The sequence below is a fragment of the Dipodomys merriami genome, unplaced genomic scaffold (assembly GCF_024711535.1).
Source record: "Dipodomys merriami isolate MVZ:Mamm:240054 unplaced genomic scaffold, mDipMer1.0.p SCAF_242, whole genome shotgun sequence".
In the NCBI taxonomy this organism is placed as follows: Eukaryota; Metazoa; Chordata; class Mammalia; order Rodentia; family Heteromyidae; genus Dipodomys; species Dipodomys merriami.
Window position 1 is genome coordinate 1514873 of NW_027203849.1, and position 26205 is coordinate 1541077.

General features: G+C 38.4%; 1 protein-coding gene across 4 annotated transcripts in view; it reads left to right on the forward strand.

Moving 5' to 3' along the window:
• The window catches only part of LOC138835950 (tRNA pseudouridine synthase Pus10), a 73052-nt gene that overhangs the window by 24128 nt on the left and 22719 nt on the right, over positions 1-26205 (forward strand). For 2 of the 4 annotated variants that reach the window (XM_070034530.1, XM_070034529.1), the window contains exons 5-15: positions 5013-5047; positions 9673-9784; positions 13324-13385; positions 13655-13700; positions 17778-17842; positions 19190-19275; positions 20662-20787; positions 23510-23587; positions 24675-24731; positions 25759-25835; positions 25930-25985. In XM_070034530.1, the coding sequence (XP_069890631.1) occupies positions 5013-5047; positions 9673-9784; positions 13324-13385; positions 13655-13700; positions 17778-17842; positions 19190-19275; positions 20662-20787; positions 23510-23587; positions 24675-24731; positions 25759-25835; positions 25930-25985 (800 nt within the window). The remainder of the gene's footprint in view (positions 1-5012; positions 5048-9672; positions 9785-13323; positions 13386-13654; positions 13701-17777; positions 17843-19189; positions 19276-20661; positions 20788-23509; positions 23588-24674; positions 24732-25758; positions 25836-25929; positions 25986-26205) is intronic. The other 2 variants (XM_070034531.1, XM_070034532.1) reach the window with 2 other exon arrangements.

Here is a 26205-nt window from a genome sequence, read left to right on the forward strand (position 1 = left end):
ATACATATATGGAAATATGGTGAAATCCCTTTGTATGATTAATATACACTTTTTTTTTTTTCAGTCATGGGGATTTAACTCTGGGCTTGGGCGCTGTCCCTCAGCTCTTCAGCTCAAGGCTAGCGCTCTACCACTTGAGCCATAGTGCTATTTCTGGTTTTCTGGTGGTTAATTGGAGATAAGAGTCTCATGGACTTTCCTGCCTGGGCTGGCTTTGACCTGTGATCCTCAGATCTTAGCATCCTGAGTAGCTAGGATTACAGGCCTGAGCCACCAGTGCCTGGCAATATATACTAATTTTAATAAAAAAAAGTTTGGTACAAATAACATTTAATGTTCCTCCTACACTGCTACATAAGAAAATAGTAGTGTGAGGATGTCTATGTTAAGACTTCATGACTTGGAGATCAAGGAATGTTACTTCTCTGTGCTGCCATGGGCTTTGTATATATGTAATGTGTCACTTCTATGTTATGGTTCCAGTTTGGGGGTTCTTGCCCTAATTTTATATATGACCTTCCCAAAGCATTTCATCTGTAATTGTTGAACCTCTATCCTCATGTATACACATGCATGTGTAATCTAAACTTCAACTTTACTCACTAGTAGTCTCCTAACCTGTTATTTTAAATGTTCCCACCTACATCAGCCCTTCCTATCAGCACTGATACTCTTTTTTTTTATTGTGAAAATACTGTACAGAGGGGTTACAATTACATGGGCAAGATAATGAGTACATTTCTTATCAAGCATTGTAGCCTCCTCCTTTGTTTCCCTTTCCCATCCCTTCCCATCCTTCCTTCCCCCCCCCCACCCCAATCAAGCACTGATACTCTTTATATATGTCTGGTCACACTATCATCTATTCGTGTTGTTTGGTGGTAGATAATCTTTCAGCTTAGAATTCTAAATTCAAAGATGGAAGTGGTACTGTGGCTCAAGTGGTAGAGCACTAACCTCCTGAGCGCAAAGAAGCTCAGGAACATGCCCATGCCTGGAGTTCAAGTGCCAGGACCCCCCCCAAAAAAACAAACAAACACAAAAAAGGAAGAAAAAAAATCCTAAATTCAAGAGAGCTTCTTGTCGCGCGCGTGCGCGTGTGCGTGCGTGCGTGTGTGTGTGTCTTAGTGTTACCAGAGTATATCTTAGCAGTTTTTCAACTGCCCCACTTAGGACTTGCCCAGAATTTTCAAGTAAAGGCAGAATCCAGATTAAATTTTGTGGCTCTAGAATTTTCAGGAGGTGACATACTGCCTCTGGTATAAAATTTGATTAAACTGTATAATTTTAATGCCTTTTGGTTCTATTGGGAGGAAGAATTTAATTGCTTACTCTGGAGAACAATTTTTTTCCACTGATAAAGGAATAGAACATTTATTAAAATTATCTTGGTGACCTGAAAGAGAGAAATACATCTCTTTTTCTTGGCAGAAGCAGGTCCAAGGCATTGTTAGCATGAGGTAAAAATTGAATAATTGAGCAATACCGACTTCTTTGGGATTCAGCCGCCTAGCCCATGCTGTGTGATTAGTTCTTTCCAGCCCGCTGGCATTCCTGAGTAGGGAGCCTGCAGAGGATTAGCAAAGAAAAACCCTTTAGCAAGTCTCAGGTATTGAAGACATTCAATTTTATTCCACATTACATGTAGTTATCTGGTTTCCCTTGGCAACCTCCAGTTCTGCCCTACTTTGTAATCAGAATGGTAGGATATGTTGCACTCTTGATCACACCACCTGTAAAAGTTTGCCTCAAAAGAAGAAACAAAAGGATATAAAAATGCCTAGAAGAGCCAGGCACAGTGGCTTAGGCCTGTAATCCCAGCTACTTGAGAAGCAAAGATCAAGTGGTGGTGGTTTGAGGCCATCCTGGCCATGCAAGTTGGTGAGAGTACATTTCAACCAATGCCTGGGCACAGTGGCTTGCACCTGTCATCCTAGCAACAAAGGGAAACACAAATAGGAGGATTGTAGTCCAGATCAGGCTGGACATAATGTTAGATCTTGCTTAAGAAAAAAAAAGCAGAAAGGGGCTGGAGGAGTAGCTTGAGTGGCCAGACACCTGCTCAGCAGGTGTGAGGCCATGAGTTCAAACTCCAGAACGGCCAAAAAAGTACAAAGGCATTTGAAGTTCCTTCAGAAAGGTAGTTGTGGCTCATGCTGTAATCCTAGCTACTTAGGAGGTTAAGGTCTAACGTCTGTGGTTCAAATCCCATAAGGGCAGGAAAGTCTGTGAGACTCTTCTCCAATAAATTACTCGGAAAAAGACAAAAGCAGCACTATGGTTCAAGTGTTAGAGCCTCTTGGTTCTATTGGGAGGAAGAATTTAATTGCTTACTCTAGAGAACGAATTTTTTTTCCCCACTGACACAGGAACATAACATTTATTAAAATTATCTTGGTGACCTTGAGCAAAAGAAGGTCAGGGACAGCACTTAGTACCTGAGTTCAAGCCCCAGGACTGGCAAAAAAAAAAAATGATGAGGGAGATTCCAGAACTCTCTCTCTCTCTCTTTCTCTCTCTCTCTCTCTCTTTCTCTCTCCCTCCCCTTCCTCAGATAACAGATTGCAAAGTACAGATGGCAAGTTTTCAGTGAACAGAAATAATGGTTACCATTTATTAAGTACATGCCAATAATTTGGGTTCCTTGTGTACATAATTCCTTTATATCCTCTTACATTAAGAGGGTATTAAAACTCTTCCCTGTAAGGGAAGTGTTAGTTTTCCTGTATAATATGAGTCAGAGGTCAGTGTTTCTTGGTCTCTTAAAAATATGAGGCTGAAGGAAGGATGGGACAACATTAACTAAAAGGCTTCAGCTTTTTTTTTTTTAACTGCACTTTTTTTTGTCTTTTCTTTTTTGGTACTAGGGATCGAACCCAGGAAGTTGAACCAGTGTTTCTTGGTCTCTTAAAAATATGAGGCTGAAGGAAGGATGGGACAACATTAACTAAAAGGCTTCAGCTTTTTTTTTTTTAACTGCACTTTTTTTTGTCTTTTCTTTTTTGGTACTAGGGATCGAACCCAGGAAGTTGAACTTACTAGGCAAGCATTTTGACACTGAGCTACATCCCAGCCCAAGGCTTCAGCTTTGAGATACTATACTTAAGACACCATACTTACTGTTTCTGTGACCTCAAAGTCCTATTAGTCTTAATTGTATTAATTATTAAACTGTACCAACAAATGTCTATTAATGATCTCTAGCCATTCTGAAAAGTTTACATTATAACAATCTTTATCCAATTCTCACATTTTTGTATTAGAAAATTGAGTCCCAGAAATCAAGTGAAGCTTGAAGCCAGGTTTTCTGACTCCTCATATTTGTGTATTATGCCATGCAACACACAATGAAACAGGACTTGAATAAGTGGATGGAATCAGATAAGAGTCCTACAGTATTACAAATGGGAGAAAGCTGAGGGGGCAGACAGAAAACAGATAACAAATTAGGCATTGGGAACAGTTCTTAGCTAATGAAGAATTTATTATGAGTAGCTCAAGTCTTTTTTCTTTTTTTTTTTTTTTTTTTGGTCAGTCATGGGGCTTGAACTCTGGGCCTGGGTGCTGTCCCTCAGCTGTCCCTTCAGCTCAAGGCTAGCGCTCTACCACTTGAGCCACAGCGCCACTTTGGCTTTTTCTGCTTATGTGGTACTGAGGAATTGAACCCAGGGCCTTATGCATGCAAGGCAAGCACTCTACCACTGAGCCACCTTCCCAGCCCCCGAGTAGCTCAAGTCTTAACACATTAATTCACCTAACATTTCTGAATGTGCATGTTCCTGTCATGCTCTCACGTGCTGAACTGTGTGTATACTGTTTTCTAACTTGAAAGCTGTGAGAGTCTAATGGAAAATGGAGAAATGAGGAGGACAGACTCTTGCCACTGCACCAAGCCATTATACTTACCTGATAGCTGGGACAACAGGCTTGTACCACTGTGTCCAGACTTAGTTGAGATGGTGTCTCATGAATTTTATGCCTGCAATGCCATCAAACTAATTCCCCTGATCTCAGCTTTCCAAGTAGCTAGGATTATAAGCTTGAACCACCATGCAGGACTTGTTAGTATTTTCTGTTTGCTTTATTATGTATCTAATCATCCAGTTATCTAGCCACCAATCTATTTTACCTTTGGTTGTAAAGCAAAATGAGCTGGAGACATTAGTACATTTAACTCCTGAACATGTAACTATGACTATTATGACTAAGTAGAGTTAAAAATACGTCTCCCTATTAACAACAACAAAAAGCTAGTGCCTTCAATTTATGTTTTGAGTAATAGGTACCTAGTCACTTTGGGCTTTTCCCCTATGAAATAATGAGGTATCTTAAACTAGCTCTGTTAAAAATCATTACAAGAGGTGGGGGGATGGGCGGGTAAAGATGGTAAGGGGAAACAAAGGAGGAGGCAACAATGCTTGATAAGAAATGTACTCAGGGCTGGGAAGGTGGCTCAGTGGTAGAGCGCTTGCCTTGCATGCATGAGGCCCTGGGTTTGATTCCTCAGCACCACATAAGCAAAAAGAAAAAAAGCCAGAAGTGGCACTGTGGCTCAAGTGGTAGAGTGCTAGCTTTGAGCTGAAAAGCTGAGGGGCAGTGCCCAGGCCCAGAGTTCAGCCCCATGACCAGACCCCCCCCCCCCCCAAAAAAAGAAAGAAATGTACTCATTACCTTGATGCTCATGTATTATTACCTCTCTGTATGGTACTTTGACAAAAAAAACTTATTATTAATAATAAAAAATCATTATGAGTGATTTCTATCTCTCAATACTGAGAGATAGAAAGGGAATACCCCTTGAATTTCTAGGCCACAGCAACTAAGCATTGCAAAGTGAATCTTATCTTGTTTTTTATTTGAAATGAATCTGAGATCATTGCAACATTCCTAACACCATCTTCTGAAAGGGAGTTTGATTAGCAAATTAGCTAAATACTGGGTACTAATATTAGAACTTAATTTAATACTGAACGTTTTTCTCCTTTTCTTTCTGGGTGCTAAATTGCTTCAAGCATGCTGCATGGTTGCTGGTCAAACAGGAAATGGGGTAAGTAATTTAGGTAGGGAGTTTTTACTATCATTTAAGTATGTTACCTGATTGTTAAAGTACTTATACTTTTTTTTTTTTGAGTAAATTCACTAGCTACTAGAGAAGTTGCAAATGGAAGTAATTCTTATTGTATCAAGTTAGGGTGTCAGCCTTATTCAAGGAGATAAGTTGTATAGCATATTAATAATAAAGTAGATTCATGTTTTGTTTGTGTAGATCGAATATCAATGTAAACATATATATGTATTGGACACATATAATGAGAGTTTATCTTAAGATAACAAATTTTTCATTGGTATTAGAAACTAAATTATAAAACTAGGCCATAAAAATGAAAAGTAAATTCTTTTTAAAAAAATTTTTATTGTCAAGGTGATGTACAGAGAGATTACAGTTACATAAGTAAGGTAGTGATTACATTTCTTGTCTACTTTGTTACCCTTGAAAAGTGAAATTCTAATTAAGGTAGAACAATGAATTTGTTCACAAATAACACATAGAACCTTTTAGATGAAATCTTTGGAGGCCAAAAGTGGTTTGGAATTTAAAATTTTTGGATTTGAGGACTGTTATATACTAAATATAAAATATAATACTCCTTTTTAATTCTGATATTAATATTTTATTAATATTAATATTGACCAATATTAATATTAATATTGACTAATACTAATATTAAGGATTACTATTTCTGCAATGAAATAAGAATATTCACAGTTAATTTGGTAAATGAACTGAATAGCCTCATGTGTTCAAATCAGGATTTAGTTTGCAACTGAGCTTAAAAATAACTTTTCAGAGCATTTTGGATTTTAAACTAAAATTTCTGTGCCATAAATAGGCCCTGTAAAGCCAAGGCTGGTGGCTCACACCCGTAATCCTAGCTACTTGGGAGGCTGAGATGTGAGGATTGCAGTTCAAAGCTAGCTCACGCAGAAAAGTCCGTGAGACTCATCTCCATTAAACTATTCAGAAAAAGCCAGAAGTGGTAGAGTGATAGCCTTGAGCAAAAGAGCTCAGGGATAGTGCAAGACCTAGGACTGACCAAAAAACAAAAATCCAGGTTGGAGTTTCTACAAGATTTCTATATTAGATTTCTATATTAGGTCAGTCTTGATTGTTACTTATTTAAAAAAGTAATTAATTTTCTGTCTTATTTTGTATTTCATACTGTACTTTTCAAAGAGTAATAATAACCTCATAATTATCAAAAGTTTGGTGGTTTAAATCTTATTATATTAGTCTTATGGTTGTAGCATCATGTTTTTTGTACTCATGTTGCTTGTGAGTTATTGTTGTTGTTGTTTTGTGTTTTTTTTTTGGTCAGTCATGGGGCTTGAACTCTGGGCCTAGGCACTGTCCCTGAGCTCTTCAGCTCAAGGCAATTGCTCTACCACTTAAGCCACAGCACCACTTCTGGCTTTTTCTGTTTATGTGATACTGAGGAATTGAACCCAGGGCCTCATGCATGCAAAGCAAACACTCTACCACTGAGCCATCTTCCCAGCCCCGAGTTATTCTTTTTATTCTGTACCAAAGGATTTTAAACTATGCTTAGTTTCTTGGAAAGAATTTGATTTAAATAGGAATACTGGAGGAAAAAAATGGGGGACACTAGTCTTTTCCTTCACTGCCCTTAGTTCATTAGAGGTTGAAAGGCTAAGGAGAATTTCTAGCAAAGAGTTGATTCTTTATTTTCGAAATGTAGAAAAAAGGAATTGCCTTGGACATTATGGTTCATCTTTTCTTTAGAAAGGTGATTGTGTTATATCTGTAACAAAAGTGACATTCTCATTGACAGAGAGGAAAGCAGTTACTAAATATTAAATGGAGACTGCATTTATCTTTGTGATTGCTGATCCCTCTAAATGAAAATCAGATATATGCCAAAGCCCTCTGTGAAGGCATTTTCCCCAATTACATTAAAAAAGTTAATAACCACATTTTACATTTTAGGATTGGAACGCTGATATCCTAAGTATTGGTATTTGTAATAAGGTTTCCAAACTGTCTGTTAACCCTTTTGGCATTTTAATGTGTAGGAGAAAAGTATCTGTACTTGAAGTTGGTTGTTTTTTTTTTTGTTTTGTTTTGTTTTTTAATTTATTTTTGGGTCCGGTTGTGGGGCCTGAACTCTGGGCCTGGGCACTGTCCCTCAGCTCTTCAGCTCAAGGCTAGCGCTCTACCACATGAGCCACAGCACCACTTCCAGCTTTTTTCTTTTTGCTTATGTGGTGCTGAGGAATCGAACCCAGGGCCTCAGGCATGCAAGGCAAGTGCTTTACCACTGAGCCATCTTCCCAGCCCCTGGTTGTTTTTTTTTTAAACTGGACTAACTGCTGTACATATATTTAAAAACCCTATTATCTAAAACAGCAATTTTCTTGTATAATGGATTATTAGTATTAATTTTGGTGTAACTCTTTGAATACTAAAGTCTAAATAATTTTTTAAAATAGTTTCCATTCTTGTGTTTTTTGCTTTCAGCTTTTAACTCTTTAAAATACATTCTGAAAGAACATATGCTCATATAATGATGTATACTTTTAACTGCAATGATAGTTTATGCAAATAGCATTAAACTGTTGATTCAATGTCAAGGCCTTAAAATACCTAAATGTTGGGGCTGGGAAGGTGGCTCAGTGGTAGAGCACTTGCCTTGCATGCTCAAGGCCCTGGGTTCGATTCCTCAGCACCACATAAGAAAAAAGCCGGAAGTGGCACTGTGGCTCAAGTGGTAGAGTGCTAGCCTTGAGCTGAAGAGCTGAGGGACAGCGCCCAGGCCGAGTTCAGGCCCCACGACAGGACCCAAAACAAAACAAAAACACCTAAATGTTTCTAAAATAAGTTGATGAATATAGAGAAGTAATTTGCTTATTTGTCAAATATTATTTATCTGGATATTTCATTGTAAACCATAATCCCAAATCATGAAAGCACCCTCTGTAACCAGTTATAGTTTTGGCTGGATTTTTTAATTTGTATTTTTAGAGGGAGAATATTCTTTATATTCTTTTTTCAGATTGATTCAATTTAATCATTTGCTAAGCTACTTTTTAATTTGCAACCTACAGTTACTAGTGTCTTTTGCTTTACAAAATTAAATGGAAATGGATATTGCTTATAAGTAGAGTTTCTACCAGTAAAAGTTAGACATTAAAAGGGTTGATTCACCTGGGTGCTGGTGGCTTATGCCTGTAATCCTAACTACTCAGGAGGCTGAGATGTGAGGGTAACAGTTTGATGCCAGCCTAGGCAGGAAAGTTCATGATACTCTTATCTTCAATTAACCACCATAAGATAGGAAGTAGAACTGTGGCTCAAAGTGGTAGAGCACTAACCTTGAGCAAAAAAAGCTCAGAGACAGTGCCCAGGCCCTGAGTTCAAGCCCCATGACTGACCACAAAAAAAAGTGGGTCGAGGGAGTGACAATTTAGAACTTTGATCTTTTTTTTTTTTTTTGTCAGTTGCGGGGCCTGAACTCTGGGCCTGGGCACTGTCCCTCAGCTCTTCAGCTCAAGGCTAGTGCTCTACCACTTGAGTCACAGTGCCACTTCTGGCCTTTTCTGCTTTGTGGTGCTGAGGAATCAAACCCAGGGCCTCATGCATGCAAGGCAAGCACCCACCACTGAGCCACCTTCCCAGCCCAGAACTTTGATCATAACATCTCTTTTACTATAGATAGGCATACAGATGATACCGAGTTTAATATGGGCTTGTTAGAAATAGCACAATTTGGCTGGGAATGTGTCATAGTGATAGAATGCTTGCCTAGCATGTATGAAGCCCTGGGTTCGATTCCTCAGTACCACATAAACAGAAAAGGCCAGAAGTGGCCCTGTGGCTCAAGTGATTGAGCACTAACCTTGAGCAAAATAAGTTCAGGGACAGTCCCCAGCCCTGAGTTCAAGCCCCAGGATTGGCAAAAAAACCCAAAAAACAAAAAAAACCCACACTTTCTCAACAGAGTAAAATAGTTTTAGTCATACTATGCCATGTTTTTCTTTCCTTTTACTTTAGTTTCTGTCACAATTTTAGGCTATGAACTAAAGCCAAATTTCAGAATGGGGATTTCCCAACTGGGTATATTGTCTCATGAGTAGATTTTAGGGGAATGTGAAGTCTTTACTCAGACATCATCAGATATTACATGGAGAAGCATATCATAGTATTGCTACTTCAGGATTTAATATTTCTTCTGTAGCAACAAAGAAAAAAATACAATTTTTACAATAATTTCTTAAGAGTAAGTCATTTTCAGAAGGAGAGGAGGAGATTCACCATGGAGGTGATTACTGTAGTAGTTTTATGGCTTCTGAGCAATAAGCAATTATCTTTTTCTCCTTCCAGTATGTATAAATCCTGTAATCTATAAATCTAGCTCAGAAAAACACACTAGTGGGCTTTTGTCATTGAATCTTTAAGAAATGTTTTATATACCATCTAAAAGGTGGTTTCTTGATTTTCTTGGGCTATACACCTAAAATGTAGAGAATTTTCATTTGCTTTATTCTCTGCTTTATATCACATACACTTAATATTTTAAATTAATTACATAACTTCTTGCCTTTGTTAGAAAAAGTGAAGTTTCTCATGTCAGTGAATTAATTTTTGTTATTCAGAAAGCAGAGTCTGTCGCTGGGAAGAACTGATATAGTTCAGCTAAAAGAAGCCTACAAATGGATAACTCACCCCCTGTTTTCAGAGGAACTGGGCGTTCCAATTGATGGAAAGGTATTGGGTCATAGCATTGTTAAGTCACTTCTCTAATTTTATTAGTTTTACTTTATTATATGGCAGTTTTGCTTTAGTCAAATAAATAATTCAGTGAGGGACTTCTAAGCTTTTAAAATGTCTTAAATTAAAGCCCTTCTAATCTTTTGCTCCAAATGCTTCTTTGTGATCCAAACATTTAAAGAGTGTAACATAAGTGGGTACACTCTTGACCTTAAAAGGTTAGCTGAATCTTTGCCTTTAACATGTTATAGTTTAATTGGAGGAACAGATATTCTGATACAAAGTAATACATAAATAATTGAGCAAGTATAGATTGTACTTTGGACTATTTAAGTTTCACTTAATCTTGGCTTCAGATACATAGAAAGCACCAATTTAACTACAGTGAGAATGAATCCAACCCACTTTACCTTGTGAATATCTCAAGTCCTTCTGTTTACTTTTAAGTGGAGATTGTCTTTGACACCTGCAAACTTAGTCACTTTCTTAATTCCAGAAAAGACCTGACCTTAGTCTCTGGAATGGATTGAATTTCAGGGAAAGCTCAACAGGTTTTCAGATATGAAAACAGGACATAGCCCAGCTCATCTTAAATTAGACTTTTATAGGATGACCTCTGTATGTCATCATTTTACTTGAAAGAAATTCCATGAATATAACATTCATTTCTTTTCAAGTAAAAGTTTTTAAACCATTTTAATTTATATACTGTTATTTCTTTCTGTTAGTAGGAGTAAACTGTGACTGTCCTTTGAACTGAATACTGAGAGAATAGAGAATAAAACCACAGATAGTATGAGGAGGAAATGAGGTAATGAAAGCACTTTGGAAATTAGACAAGTCATTAATGCAAAATATTTTTACCTCAAATTTCAGTTTGAAGCACAAATAATTTTACACATTGAATCAGTGAGAATAGAAAATAGAAAACAGAAGATGAAATAGTGGTTTAATAGATTTAGACTGAATTAAGTTTTCTTTAATAGGACATGTGTCATTCATTTTGGTTTTATTTTGTAGGTTAGATAAGGAGCAAAAGAAAGCTATTTATTTTTGTGATTCTGGAGTAGTTAATAGGCTTATTATATATCCAGGGAACTCAGCATGCACAGAACTCAATAAATATAAAACTTAATAAAAAAGATAAATTGCAACACAGCATGTTATTTAGATTTGCCAAGGTGTGGAGGGTATTTTTTTGTTGTTGTTTGTTTTTTTGTGTGTTGATTCTGGGGACTTTGGGCCTTGGTGCTGTTCCTTAGCTTTTTCTGCTCAAGGCTGTCATTCTACCACTTGAACTGCAGTTCGATGTCTGACATTTTGCTGGTTAAGTGGAGATAAGAGTCCCATGGATTTTTCCTGCTTGGGCTGCATCCAACAACAATCCTTAGATTCTAACCTCCCAAGTAGCAAGGATTACAAATGTGAGTGCCTGGCTCTAATGTGGAGTTTTATGCATTCCTAAAAGAGGTTAAAGTATATGGTTTATGAAATTTCGTTTTATGTTTTGTGTGTGTGTGTGTGTGTGTGTGTGTGTGTGTGTGTGTGTGTGTGTGTGTGTGTGTGTGTGTGTGTGTGTGTGTGTGTGTGTGTGTGCGCTAGTATTGGGGCTTGAAATCAAGACCTGTGATTCTTGTGTGTGTGTGTGTGTGTGTGTGTGTGTGTGTGTGTGTGTGTGTGTGTGTGTGTGTGTGTGTGTGTGTGTGTGTGTGTGTGTGTGTGTGTGTGTGTGTGTGCGCGCTAGTATTGGGGCTTGAAATCAAGACCTGTGATTCTTACACAGATTTTTGACTGGTGGCTGGTATTCTAACATGTAAGCCATGCTTTTATAGTCCAGCATTTTGTTGGTTAATTGGAGATAGAGTCTTGTGGAACTTTTAGCCTGGGCTGGCTTTGAATTGTACTTCAGAGCTCAGCCACTTTGAGTATTATATAAGATTATAAGTGTGAGCCACAGTGCCCAGCTAGTATGTACTTTTTTTTTTTTAATCAGTCACCGGGCTTGAACTCAGGGTGTGGTTTATGAAATTTCGTTTTATGTTTTGTGTGTGTGTGTGTGTGTGTGTTTGTGTGTGTGTGTGTGTGTGTGTGTGTGCTGATTCTGGACCCTGAGCTTTTGTGCTCCAAGTTAGTGCTCTAACATTTGAACCACAGCTCCACTTGGTGGTTAATTGGAAAGAAGAGTCTCATGAAAATTTCCAGCCTGGGCTGGATTTGAACTGCAGCCCTCAGATTTCAGCCTCCTGAATAGCTGAGATTAGCGCCTGGTGAAAATGAGCTGTTTTGATAATAAAAATATTCATTGTAGCTTCTGTGTGTGCATGTGTGCATGCGCGTGTATGCGCGTGTGTGTGTGTGTGTGTGTGTGTGTGTGTGTGTGTGTGTGCCCTGGGGCTTGGATTTGGGGCTTGGGCACTCCACCACTTGAGCTACAGCTCCACTCTGGCTTTTTGGTGGTTAATTGGAGATAAAAGAGTCTCACAAACTTTCCTGCCCATCTGGTTTCACACCATGATTCTTAGATCACCGCTTCTGGAGTAGCTAGGATTATAGGTGTGAGCTACTGGTGCCCAGCTCATTGTAACAATTTGTGTGTGTGTGTGTGTGTGTGTGTTTGCACGCATACATGTGTGTGCACCAGTCCTGGTGCTTGAACTCTAGGGGCTGGACTCTGTCCCTGCACTTTTGTGCTTAAGGCTATCACTTTACCATTTGAGCCACAGCTGCATTTCTAGCTTTTTGCGGTTAATTGGAGATAAGAGTCTCACAGACTTTTTTTTTTTACCTGGGCTGGCTTCAAACCACAATCCTCAGATCTTGTGAGCTGTGCCAGCACCTGGCTAACAATTTTTAGTACTAGAAAATTCTTCAGCTTTTCTAACAATCTGTACATTTGAAATATGTCTATCAAATAAGATTAAGTAAAGCATTTTTTTCAAAAGCATATATATCTCAAAAAGTATATATTCATAAAAATGACCAGACAGAAATACACTACATTGTTAATCATTTTATCTAGGTAGAGTGGGATTGAAAACTCATTTGATTTGACTATTTTATAATTTGGAAGGCTAATTTTTTTAGTAAAATTTATTTTTAAAAAGTTGAGCACTTAAAAAGTAAACTTTATACAGAGTTTTTAAGGATGTGAGCATAATGTTTTGCCTTCTTATTCCAGTCATAGTATTAATAGAACAGTTTGTTTCTTGAAGTTATCTCTTTCCACTTCCCCTAATTCACATTCACCTTTATAGCTAATTTATGTCTTTGTCCAAGAATCATACAAGTTTTTAAAAATTTTATTTTGAAAGTTGTGTGGTAGTATCATTTAGTGACTGAATTATAGAAGTTAGAAAACAAACCAACTTTCCTTTATTGCTGCCCTGTGTACAACTGACTTGAGAGCAGTAGTGCTTCTAGATTTCCTTGTCACTTTTTCTGAGTCAATTTTTGAGAGTTAATTTCTGTTTCCATTCATAAGTTGTTAGATGTTGGTTTCCTTTTGCTCATTTAAAAAGTGTCTTTCTAATTTTTAGAGCTTGTTTGAAGTGAGTGTGGTCTTCGCTCACCCAGAAACAGTTGAGGACTGCCACTTCCTGTAAGTTATCATGTAAACATCACCATCAGTTATGTAAAATTGTTAATGCTTTCGGTTTTCATGAAAATAGTATTATTTCTCTTTCTAATGAGTATTTTTTAGAACTCATCATGTCACTGTGTTTAGAATGTTCTCACATAAGTTCCTTAGGCAAACCAATATAGCTCACATGGCTGACCATAGCAGCCATGTTGAGTAAAGTATATTTGTATTATGTTCATCCCCAAATAAACTCATTAACATTTTATAATACTTAAATTTTATTTTAGTGGTACAATTTGCCCAGATTGTTTCAAGCCAGCCAAAAACAAACAGGTAAGATTTTTTTTTTAAAGTTTATCTTTAAGTAGTTGTTCATAGGAGTTGCCATTCAACAAAACAGTTTATGAATATAGTGTATCTTGATCAGTGTCACCCCTTTTAATATTCTACCGCATCCTTCCTACCCCACCACTGCAGGTAAAAAGTTTTACATCTTATTTGGGAATTTTATCTGAGCTAAATATTCAAATTAACAATAAAGTGATATGCATTTAAATACGGTAAGTTTATTATACCAAGAATCAGTCTTCAAATATGTGCATTTGCTATGTTTCTTTTTATGTTTTCAACTCTTAGCATCCTTGCCTCTGGGTAAAGTCCTAGTATGCAAATTTCCTTGTGCTGTGTCAGTATCTGGTTCATGAAATTTAGAATCGGTGATAACACAATCAACCATTTAGGAAAGTCAACTTGTTTTTAAACTTCCTAAATTACATCATCTAGGAAAATCCTTGGTATTAACACTATTGCAAACTTTTGCCATATATATATATATATATATGCACATATATATGTATATATATATATATTCCAGAAATTAGTGTTTTAAAAATATAAGCCAAAATGTTATTTTATTTAGGATGGTCCTGAGTTTAATACAAGTTGAATATCTTTTATTTAGATGCTTAACCCAGAAATGTTTCAGACTTTTGAAATGTTTTGGATTTTGGAATTATTTATATAGACTACTAGCTGAGTATCCAGAAATCCAGATTTTCGATTTTCAGATTGAGATATTTTACCTATACATCTATTTAGGCTCCATTTGCAAAAATGTCCTTTTATTCATATTCTTTTTTTCTGTTAGGTAATAAATTTGTTAGTATGCCCACATGCGCGCGCGCGCGTGTGTGTGTGTATGTGTGTGTGTGTGCGCGCGCGCTAGTATTGGGGCTTGAAATCAAGACCTCTGTGTGCGTGTGTGTGTGTGTGTGTGTGTGTGTGTGTGTGTGTGTGTGTGCGCGCGCGCTAGTATTGGGGCTTGAAATCAAGACCTGTGATTCTTACACAGATTTTTGACTGATGGCTGGTATTCTAACATGTAAGCCATGCTTTTATAGTCCAGCATTTTGTTGGTTAATTGGAGATAGAGTCTTGTGGAACTTTTAGCCTGGGCTGGCTTTGAGACCTGTGTGTGTGTGTGTGTGTGTGTGTGTGTGTGTGTGTGTGTGTGTGTGTGTGTGTGTGTGTGTGTGTGTGTGTGTGTGTGTGTGTGTGTGTGTGTGTGTGTGTGTGTGTGTGTGTGTGTGTGTGTGCTAGTATTGGGGCTTGAAATCAAGACCTGTGATTCTTACACAGATTTTTGACTGATGGCTGGTATTCTAACATGTAAGCCATGCTTTTATAGTCCAGCATTTTGTTGGTTAATTGGAGATAGAGTCTTGTGGAACTTTTAGCCTGGGCTGGCTTTGAATTGTACTTCAGAGCTCAGCCACTTTGAGTATTATATAAGATTATAAGTGTGAGCCACAGTGCCCAGCTAGTATGTACTTTTTTTTTTTTTTAATCAGTCACCGGGCTTGAACTCAGGGTGTGGGTGCTGTCCCTTAGCTCTTTTGCCATGGCTAACATTCTACCATTTTGAGCTATAGCACCTCTTCCGGTTTTCTGGTGGCTAATTCTAAGAGTCTCATGGACTTCCTTCCTGGGTTGGCTTTAAACCATGATCCTCAGATCTCAGCCTCCTAAATAGCTAGGATTACATGTGTGAGCCACCAGCACCTGGCTTAGTATGTAGTTTTAGCACTGAGCATGATACTGGGACAACCTTTCATGACCGTTATGGAGTTTGTTTTAGAGTCAGGTATTGCTACAGTTTCTTGTGGCCTTAAAAAAGAATAATGTTTATTGTCAAAAATGTTCTGGGTCTTTTAGAACTAGAATAGGTTATAACATTGGTTTAATACTCTATATAGAAATAATTAGAAATGTAGACTAAGCCTGAAGCAGTTTTTCCTTCCCTACAGTGTGTGTGTGGGGGGGGGGTGAGGGGTTTTGGGGAGTGGTGTCTATGTACTGGGGTTTGAACTCAGGGCCACAGGCTCTACTTGGCTTTTTTGCTCACAGTTGGTTCTCTACTAATTCAGTCACACTTCCACTTCCAGCCTTTTGTTAGTTAATTGAAAATAATAGTCTCAAGGATTTATCTCCTTGGGCTGACTCAGAATCTTGATTTTCAGATCTCAGCTTCCTGAGTAGCTAGGATTACAGGTATGAGCCACTGGGGCTTAGCCTTCCCTGTACTTTCATGTCACGGCATAGTTATGTTCAGCGCCTTAAGGCTAATGGTTGTAATTGCTTCAGCATGGAAGCACAGCCTGGAGGTTCCCATTGTCACAGTCCTTGCCCTTCAGTCTTTGTGAACTAAAGGATTAGACATCTTGGTCCACCTGTAGCGCTCCTCTTTGCCACTAGCTGGGAAGCTCTATAGGCATGACCCATAAAACATATTTGTAGTTTTTGTTATACTTGGGAAGACATAACAGTGCCAACATCAGATAAGGAAAACATTTTCAAGGTATATTAGACACTATACTACTTGGCAGTGAGAGATACAGAGCTTCAAGTATGATTTCCTTGCCTTGTAATGCAGTATAGAGTGTCCTTTTGAGATTATTTCAAGCATAAGATTTCATGTCTTATGGAACAGGCACCTTATTTTCATTTTGACTATATGGTACCTTGTTAGAACTCTCTAGAGTAACCCTAGGGTATGTTTTCTATTAAAATTATATATAGCATATAATAATATAATATATTATAATAAAACATTAATGATTAATGATTAAGATTTCTAGTATGTGCTTCCTTTCAGTCACACATGATGTCTTTCTTTTTTCTTTTTTTTTTTGCCAGTCCTGGGGACTGAACTCCTGTCCTGTGCACTGTCTCTGAGCTTCTTTTACTTAAGGCTAGCACTCTAGAGCCACAGCACCACTTCCAGCTCTTTCTGTTTATGTGGTATTGATTGGACCCATGGCTTCATGCATGGTAGGCAAGCACTCTGCCTCTAAGCCACATTCTCAGCCTGTCCCTGAGTGCCACTTTTGGCTTTTTCTGTTTATGTGTGACTAAGGAATTGAACCCAGGGCTTCATGCATGCTAGGTAAGCCAGGGCTTCATTCATGCTAGGTAAGTGCTCTACCACTAAGCCACCTTCGCAGCCCCACACGTGATTTCTTAAAGAAGAAATCATAAGGGGGCTGGGAAGGTGGCTCAGTGGTAGAGTGCATGCCTTGCATGCCAGAGGCCCTGAGTTCGATTCCTCAGCACCACATAAGCAAAAAGAAAAAAGCCGGAAGTGGCGCTGTGGCTCAAGTAGTAGAGCGCTACCCTTGAGCTGAAGAGCTGAGGGACAGTGCCCAGGCCCAGAGTTCAGGCCCCACGACCGGACCCCAAAAAAAAAAAAGAAGAAGAAGAAATCATAAGCAATGTATATATTTGCAAATTAGTCCTAGTATGCTATAACTCATGGCTTTTTTTTTTTTTTTTTGCTAGTCCTAGGGCAGATTGTGGCTTTTTATTAAGAAAAAAGGCAAAAAAAAAAAAAAACCCAAGTAGATCATTGTTGTAGATACCTTTGTTTTCAGTATAGTAGATTGGCTTAATTTGTTTAGACTATTGAAAGACATTGAGTTGCTAGGTGCCAGAGCAGGCAAATTTCCTCTCCTCTGTCCCTTTCTGTGGCAGCCAACTCCTAAGTTACATATTGTGGCCTCTGATATCGGGATATCTGATATCCTGTTGAGGCCTTGGGAAATGTTTAAAATGTATTTCCTGAAATGCCATCATTTTCATAGGTGAAGATTGGATTTTGAGAAGAGTGAACCAATCAGTAAAGGAGACTTGTTTGGCCCCATCTCCCTAGTGGTCTAGATCATTGAGAAGGCTGGAGAGGTAGACTATGGGACTGACATTATAAGCTCTTAAGCTTTATTTTCTTGAGGCTTAAGTATTTGTTACTTCTAGATCTATAAAGTGATATAATTTCTTCATCATGTTCTGTATACTCAGCTCTGATGATTTTATTCGGGTGCTAAAATGTCTTTTTTCCCATTTTACCTTATATAGTCGGTATTCACTAGAATGGCAGTTATGAAAGCTTTGAATAAGATAACAGAAGAAGATTTCCGAAAGTAAGTAGAAGTATAGAAAAAAGGAGGCATCATGGAATTTGGGAATAAAGGAAATGTTAGAGGTAATTTCACTTGTGTCTACAAGAAGACTGAATATATTCCAGGGGCCAGGATTGTGTCTTAATCATCTTTATATTACCAGTCCTTTGTGTAGTTCTTGGCATGTCATAGTATTCAGCATATGTGTATCAATTTAATATTTGAATTATGAATCAAGTCCAGCTTCCTTATATTTTAGAAGATGATATTGATGTCCACAGAGGGAGTTAGTTTCCCTAAGTTTTCAACAAGGTTGAGTGTGGGCCTCTGGTCAAGTGCTAATCTCTTTACATCTGTATTCCTGTATTTCCATCTGCTGAGGAAAGTCAAGGTGGGTCTGGAATACCTTATAAGGGAATAGCATTGCCTGCTTATCAGGAAACCTGGCTCTAGGTCCATTCTCTGTTACCCACTTGAAATTCTGGACAAGTCAATGATGACATCAGTGTGTTCTTCGAAAACATAAATGGTTAAACTATACTGAAATATAAGAAACTTTATAATTTTTAATGCATTTAAGATTTTAAGATAGAATATTACTGTAGTTTTTGTTCCATATCTTGCATAAATCTCAATAAAGACAGTTACTTCCTATAAGCATATACAAGTTCCCAAGTTTCTAAATGAAACTCTTTTTTAAAGCATCTTGGGAAACCAAAGGAAAATTTCAAGCCATACTTTTGTCATTAAATCTGCATCTAGTCATTTACAGTAGACTACTGTTCCTGGAAATTCCTAAATGATAGACAGATAATAAAGTTCTTTCCTCAGTGAGGTTGAAGTTACTTAGCTAAGGGGATTGTGTCAGCTACATTCTTACATTTTTCTGGTTCTCTGGTCTAATTCCCAAGAACATAGCTGCAATGAGAAGGAAGAAAAAGGAAAATGGGTAGAGCTCCTTCCCTATAGGGGGCGGTACCCCACAAGGCTATCCAGTAATTCACTGTGTACTATCACTGTGCACTAGCTCTGCCCAAGTGAGTGAGAATCATGTAAGCAGGCAGGCAGCAAGGGACCAGGGAGAGCAAAATGGAGGGGCTCGCACTTGAACATATGAATCTGAAGGCTATTAGAAATTACCATCTAGGAAGCTATGGTGCCTGATTTACTCAGTGCTGCTACCATCAGATGTTAAAAGTGGTACCCTAGAGGCTTGAAAGACCTAATTGTTCCAAAACCAAAAGATGGGTGTCTGTGGAGAGACTTAGGTTCTGTGTGTGTCTCAGCTGATTCTGGTTCATCTTACTTTTGTGATCAGTTACCATGTTTTTAGAAAGTAGTATCCATAAAATCTGTTTTGTTTTGCAGGCAGTTTCCTTGTCCTCCGGACTCACCAAAGACTGTCTGCACTGTTCTTGAGATTGAATGTGCTCATGGTGCTGTTTTTGTGGCTGGTAAAATATTTAACTTAAACTCTGCATTCTCTGTCATCCTAATGTCCTTTCTAAGCAACTCATGTACCTATCTTCTGCTCTTCTCTTACTGGGTGTTTTTTGTTTTGTTTTATTTTTTGTGCTCTGGTTAGTCTACTCTTTGGCAAAGCAGAACTGATAGACAAACTTATTCTAGGTTCTGTAATCTTCAAGAACCTCTGAGTGCTTTGCACTCATGCCTTATAATTCTATCTATTCACAAGGCTAAGATACGAGGATTGAGGTTTGAAGTTAGCCTGGGTAGACAAATCTGAGAGACTTTTATCTTCAGTTAGCCAGCAAAAAGACAAAAGTAAAGGCATGGCTCCAGTAGTAGAGTGCCAGCCATGAGTGAAAAAAACAGAGTGACAAAGCCTTGAATTCAAGGCCTAGTACTGACACAAAAATCAACAACAAAAATTGTATTCGAATTGTTATTTGAAATGTCATGCCAAAATTTTTTTTGTGTTGGGTGCCGGTGGCTCACACGTGTAATAGTCAGGAGGCTGAGATCTGAAGATTGTGGTTCAGAGCCAGCCTGGGCAGGAAAATCTGTCAGATTCTTACTTCCAATTAGCCACCCAAAAATGGAAGTAGAGCTGTGGCTCAAGTGGTAGAGCACTAGCCTTGGCACAGAAAGCCTAAGGACAGTGCCCAGGCTCCTAGACAGGCGCATACACACAAAATCTTTTGCAAAAAATGTTTCTATTATCTCCTAAATGACTAACCACTTAATTTTTACCTGAAAAACATTGTATTAACTTTCTCAAGTGGTAATGCAGCACACAGTTTTCAGCTATTACTATTACTTCATTTCTCTGTGATTGCTCCAGAGCAGTGGCAGCTAGCTGTATGCCTTGGTTTAGCTTTACCCAAAAAACACTGAGTCAGAGTCTGTTAGGATTTTTTTTTTAGCTAATAGAAGCTTCAAAATTTCTGTATTTGAATTTTTCAATACATGATCACTAATGACTATTATATTGAAAGTATGTATTGTTAATCATGTGTAAAGGTAATAGTTTTAAAAAATGATCCCTTGTGTATTTCATATATACTATGATAACTTGTGTAGTGAGCTAGTCAACTTATTAAATGTACTGATTCCTTTTCATCATATTTTAATCACATTTAATCATTTTAGTCATATTTAATTACTTTTGATGTGTCATTCACATTACATCGTTAGCCATCTATTGTTTATTTAATTACTTTCACGTCTGTGTGCTGGGTCCCCAAGTTAGATTATGAATTAGTTTGTATCATAACACCTTGAACTTTGGGCTTACTAAACAGTGATTGCTTCTTCTTTTGCCCTGTTTTGTTAACCATACCATTCCATCCAAGAAAATTCCTGATTTTCTTTGGCAGGGAGATATAATAAATACTCAAGGAATCTACCACAAACTCCCTGGATAATTGATGGAGAAAGGAAGCTGGAATCTTCAGTGGAAGAATTAATTTCAGATCATTTGTTGACGGTGTTCAAAGCAGAGAGTAAGTGTGAAAATGTTCACATTTTAAAATGTTGTCATTTGTTGGGGCCTGGCTGAAGGTAGATCACTTACCTAGCAAATACAAAGGCCTGAGTTTGGTTGGCTCTGTACTGTCAACAAAAATAAAATAATTTCAATTTATGATCTTTCATGAGTACATTTCTTGGAGTAGGATGAAAGCTTTCTATATTTTGTCAATCACTATCAAGTCTGGGCCCCTCATCCCCTTCCAGTGAACTGGGACCCTTACATCCAGAGTTTCTCTCGAGGGTCAGGGCTTGATTTTAGCCAAAGTAACCAAGTATATCTTTCTTTTCTCAGACTGTTTTTTTGGGGGGAAAGTCCTTTAAATGAACATACTTAAGATCTGACCTTAACACAGCCTCTGCCTCCTTAGGGGAATATGAGAAGTTAAGAGAACTTCCACATCCAGTACATGTTCAGGTATAGACACTGGTGAATGTCTGGCTTCCATATAAGCCTTCAATGCATTCTGGAATGAAGTTCAGGCCTAGAGAAAAGAGATCAGCAGTGACCATTTCACAAACACACCATGTTAGCATGTTGAGTTTTGATTTCCTAGGGATTAATGAGCCCAAGTTTTGGGGCTGAGTCAGGTTTAGTCAGGCTTGTTTCCCTTGTCTCAATAGATTTGCCAGGTCAAAGGTAGTATACAGTCTGTGATTTCACCTAGGATTAGATCAGAGGGAAGGGACTGAGATTTCAATCATAGGAAATCACATTACATGTCAAGAGAAACTGCAAGTAATTAGCAGTGTCAGTTTTTTACTTTTTTGGAATCTCCTACCATAATTAGAAAACTTTTTATTTTTTTTGGGGTGTCCTGAGGCTTAAACTCGGGGCCGGGGTGTTGTCCCTCAGCTTTTTTTGTTTGCTTTTTCCTCAGGGCTATTAGTACTTTATCACTTGAACCACCGCTCCACTTCTGGCTTTTTGGTGGTTACTTAGAGATAAGCATCACAGGAATTTTTCTACTGAGGCTGCCTTCAGATTTCGATTCTCAGCTCTCAGCCTCATGAGTAGCTAGGATTATAGTCATGAACCATAGTGCCCTCAAACTTTTTTTTTTAATTTGAGGGAACAGCTATATATCTTTCTGTCTGAAAAAGCTGGGGGGGGGGAATCATGCTTTGATTAGGATGGACAGATGGTCTAGATGGGGTTTAGCTGTCCTTTCCAGCTCTCTTAGTATCAGGTGGAAAGAGAATCACCTCAGACCATAGCACTTTTACAGTCTTGCCTATCAGTCTTACAAACCTAAAAAAATCTCCCAAGACCTTTTTCAAAAAGGTCTTGTTAACTGAATGGAGAAGAAAGTAACCTACCAATCCAATATATATTTTTTAATTGTAGAAGCAAATACTCTGGACTAACCCCATGAGCTTTACTTACCTTATTGGTAGTTTCTACCCAGCTTCTCAAGAGATGAAGAGGATTGTGAGTTCAAGGCTAGTCTGGGAAAAGTTGAGGAGGTTATGTGTTTAAAACAAAACAAACAAAAGACCTTTGGTGTGGCTCAAGTGGCAGAGCTCTTACTTAGCATACTCAAGACCCAGTACCACCAAAAAAACCCTGTGTGGGTTTATACAGTTACATATCTATCTATATCTATATATCTGAATCTATATCTATGTCTGATTTTTACAAACTGATTATCTTAGAAGACAGTTGTAAGGAAGTGAAAACAGCATTAAAAGCCTTTTGTAAGATCTGTTTTTGAAGCTACCATACCCCCTCCTAATAGGAATCTTCAGTTCTGAGGTCCCAGTTGCTGCTGGAAGATTCTGAAACAACTGTGTGTTTCCCCCTTGCAGTCTTTTATGAAGGTGATTTTTTTTTAATGAAGGGAGAAATATTATCTCCACACTAAAAATAAAGCAGATTGTATGTTCGGTAGGTGTTCTGGAGAAATCAAATAAGAGCAACTTGAGAGAAAGCAGACCTGATCCTCTGTGCTCACTGGCTCCTTATCAGGGAATAAAACCTTGTGTGAAATTCCAGATTATGAGCATCAATTTAGGACATAATTTAGTGGCTCATGCTATAACCTTAGCAACTTGGGAGGTGGAGACCTGGATGATCATGGTTTGAAGCCAACCTAGGCCAAAACGTTTATGAGACCTCATTAACTAGTACCTGGGCACAGTGGTGCACAAATCTAAATGTCGACTACCCAGAAGGCTGAGAGGTCAGGAGGTAGTAACCTTCAGGACCAGCCCAGTGCAAAAGTTCATGACTCCACATCTCAACAGAACAGTTTGGATGTGACAACACATATCCATCATCCTAGCAGGAAGCAGTTTTGAAGTAGTCTTGTTCTTTTGTTTGCTAATTCAGATTCTATTTAAAAAAATAAGCAAAGCAAAAAGGGCTGTTGGTACAGCGTAAGTAGGAGAGTGCCTGTCTAGTGAGTGTGATACCCTGAGTTCGAACCCAGTACTGCCACAAACAAAGCATAAATTTGCTAAACCTGTGTTTCTGAACTCAGAGAGTATGCATCATTCAGCTTCCAGGTCCTGTTTTGAATTTTCTACTTAATTGCACCTGTCCTTCTTCATGCTACTTTCTGAGTCTGTTGACTCTGACTAGACGCCTCTGATGTTATTGTGGGTTTCCATGTGATATGACACTGGTATGGAAACAGAGTGGAGGGGTCTCTAGGACCGAGTGGTCCCCAGATTCCTTCTCCCTGCAAATCCTAGGTTCTCCACCTGGGAAAGATCCTGATCTCATGCCCATATGGCCTGTCTTCTGGTGTGAACACAGCATACTAGCTCCAGGTTAGTCACTCCTCTATATGAGACATAGCTTTGGGTCCTGTGAGGGGCCTGCTTCCCTGGGTGTGACATGACAGACAATATCCTGTGTTTCCAACAAGGTTTGGTTTGGCTTGCTAAAGTGCTCCCTCCCTCTCTCCCTTCTTGCCTTTCTCCTTTCTTTCCTCCTTTATTTCTTTTTTTTTTTTCTACCTCCCCTTTTTTTTCTAGACAGCACTGAGGTTTGAACTTGGCTAGGCAGGACTATACCACTTGAGCCATACCTCCAGCCCTTTTAGTTTTGGTTATTTTTGAGTTAGGATCTCACCTTTTTCTAGACTGCTATAGTCATGTTCCTCATAGTTACACTTCTTAATTAGCTCAGATGATAGTTATGCACTACCACACCTAGCTTGGCCTTGTTGAGCTACGGGATCTCATAAATGGGCTAGCCTCAAATCATGATCCTCCTTAGTGGCTTGAGCCATTAAGTTTAATCTTAATTCTTAAATGTATAGTTTTTTCCTTTACTTTTGGTTTGAACTATAGGCCCTGTGCTTGCTAGGCAGGTGCTCTACCACTTAAGCAACATCCCTTGCCCCTTCCCCCAGACCTTGTCTTGTTTTACAGAAAGAAAGAGGATGATAGATTTTTACTTTATAAACTAGTGGCCAGGGATGTGAGAATCCTTCAGACAGTGCTCGACCTTGGTTTTCCATGGGTTGGTGGCGTGGGATGACAACTCAGGTCTGGCTTTGACATCAGTTGCCTAGCTCTGCCACTTGACTGTGTGATCCTGTCAGAATTATCTACAGCTTTCTGCGGCATGGTCTTTAACTTAATACTTCATAAAGTTAGAATAAAAATTAAATATGTATAATTTGTGTATGTATATGTGTGTGTGGTACGTGTGCATGTGCATGTGCGCAAAGATATATGGGCCCTTAGTTGTATTATTTTCAGCAGAGACTAGAATGAGAGATGGGCAAACTAGTCCTTGGGTTTCTCCTGTAAACTGTTAGGACCTTAAATTAGATTCTAGTTGGAAACAAGTATCTCAGGGATATTATGTCTCTGATTTTTTTTTCCTCCCTTGATCTGCTTCCCGAAGGTTTTAATTTCTCATCCTCTGGAAGAGAAGATGTAGATGTGAGAACATTAGGAAATGGTAAGATTATATCAGCATCACCTTCTTAGAACTAGCTTTTTCCCATTTCTACCTATTCTAACCTGCAGACTTAACAATAGTTACAGTGAGGGCAAAGCCTAGAACTTTCTCCAAGAGAGAGGTCTTGTAGATTATGGAGCTCCTTTGTAAATTATATGATCCATGTCTGACCAAGAGACATTTTTTCAGAAGCATCCTAGTTCATATCTGTAGGTTGTAATAGCCTTTTATGTGCATTCTCTCCAAAGTTTGATTACTAATCATTTTATTTAATAATATTTCAGAAGTACCAGTAATTCCAAATTTTTTTTTTTTTGCCAGGCTTGCGGCTTTGAACTTAGGGCCTGGGCACTGTCCTGGAGCTTCTTTTGCTCAAAGCTAGTACTCTGCCACTTAAGCCATAGCACCACTTCCAGCTTTTTTCTGTTTATGTGTTACTCAGGATCAAACCCAGGGCTTCATGCATGCTAGCCAAGCACTCTACCACTGAGCCACATTCCCAGCCCCCAAATATACTTCTTCACTTAAAAATGATTCTCCTCTTTTAGATTTTGTTTCTCTCATTTTATCTGTTGAATTATAAGAAGGATGATGAGAATTAATTCTGAGCTATTTGACATCTGTAGTCCATCTCTCTCATGGAATCAATTTTTTCATTAGATTAGATTAGGCTGGGGAATGGCTTTCAACTTGGTATACCTGGGCATTGGCTGCCTGTGACAACCTTACATTGGTGTAACCAACTTAATTAGTGGGTTGGATTTTATTTTGTAATTAACACAGGCTTGTTCATGGACCTTTGGGAAAGCAGTCATTTTCACCTACTGCCTATACTGGGGTTTTGCAGTCCCCCAGAAGCCCCTTGATTCTTTCACATAGTCTTCTCTCCCCCAGATGTAGTCATATCACTAAGCTTTCAGTCCTCTAGAGCTTAACCCATTTTTCACACCTCCTAACCCTCTGGCATTAGCCCAAATGTTAACTCCATTGACACGTTTCTGTTTCATGATGGGGTGTGTGCTGCCAGGAAGGCCCTTTGCAATTGAGCTGGTGAATCCTCATAGAATACATTTCACTTCACAAGAAATTAAGGAGCTTCAGCAGGTAAACCACTTCATGACATGGAAATCTCATGTTTCAGCACCTATGTAACCAAGCTAGTGCTGCTAATTGTTGTTTTCTTTTTCTACTACTACAGAAAATTAATAAGTCATCTGACAAAATCCAAGTACGTGATTTGCAGCTTGTTACAAGGTAAGGGTAGGCTCATGAAGACAATTTCAACAGGGAAATTTTAGTTGTAGATCATAATCTGGTAAGGAAATTGTACCCAGAATATGTGAACTCTTTTAGCACCCTAGTTAAAAATGGGGGAAATGGTAAGGAGACCTTTCTTCAAGGAGGATATATGAATAGTCAATGAATAACTTAAAAAAATACTCTACATCATTAGTCATTAGGGCAATGCAAATGA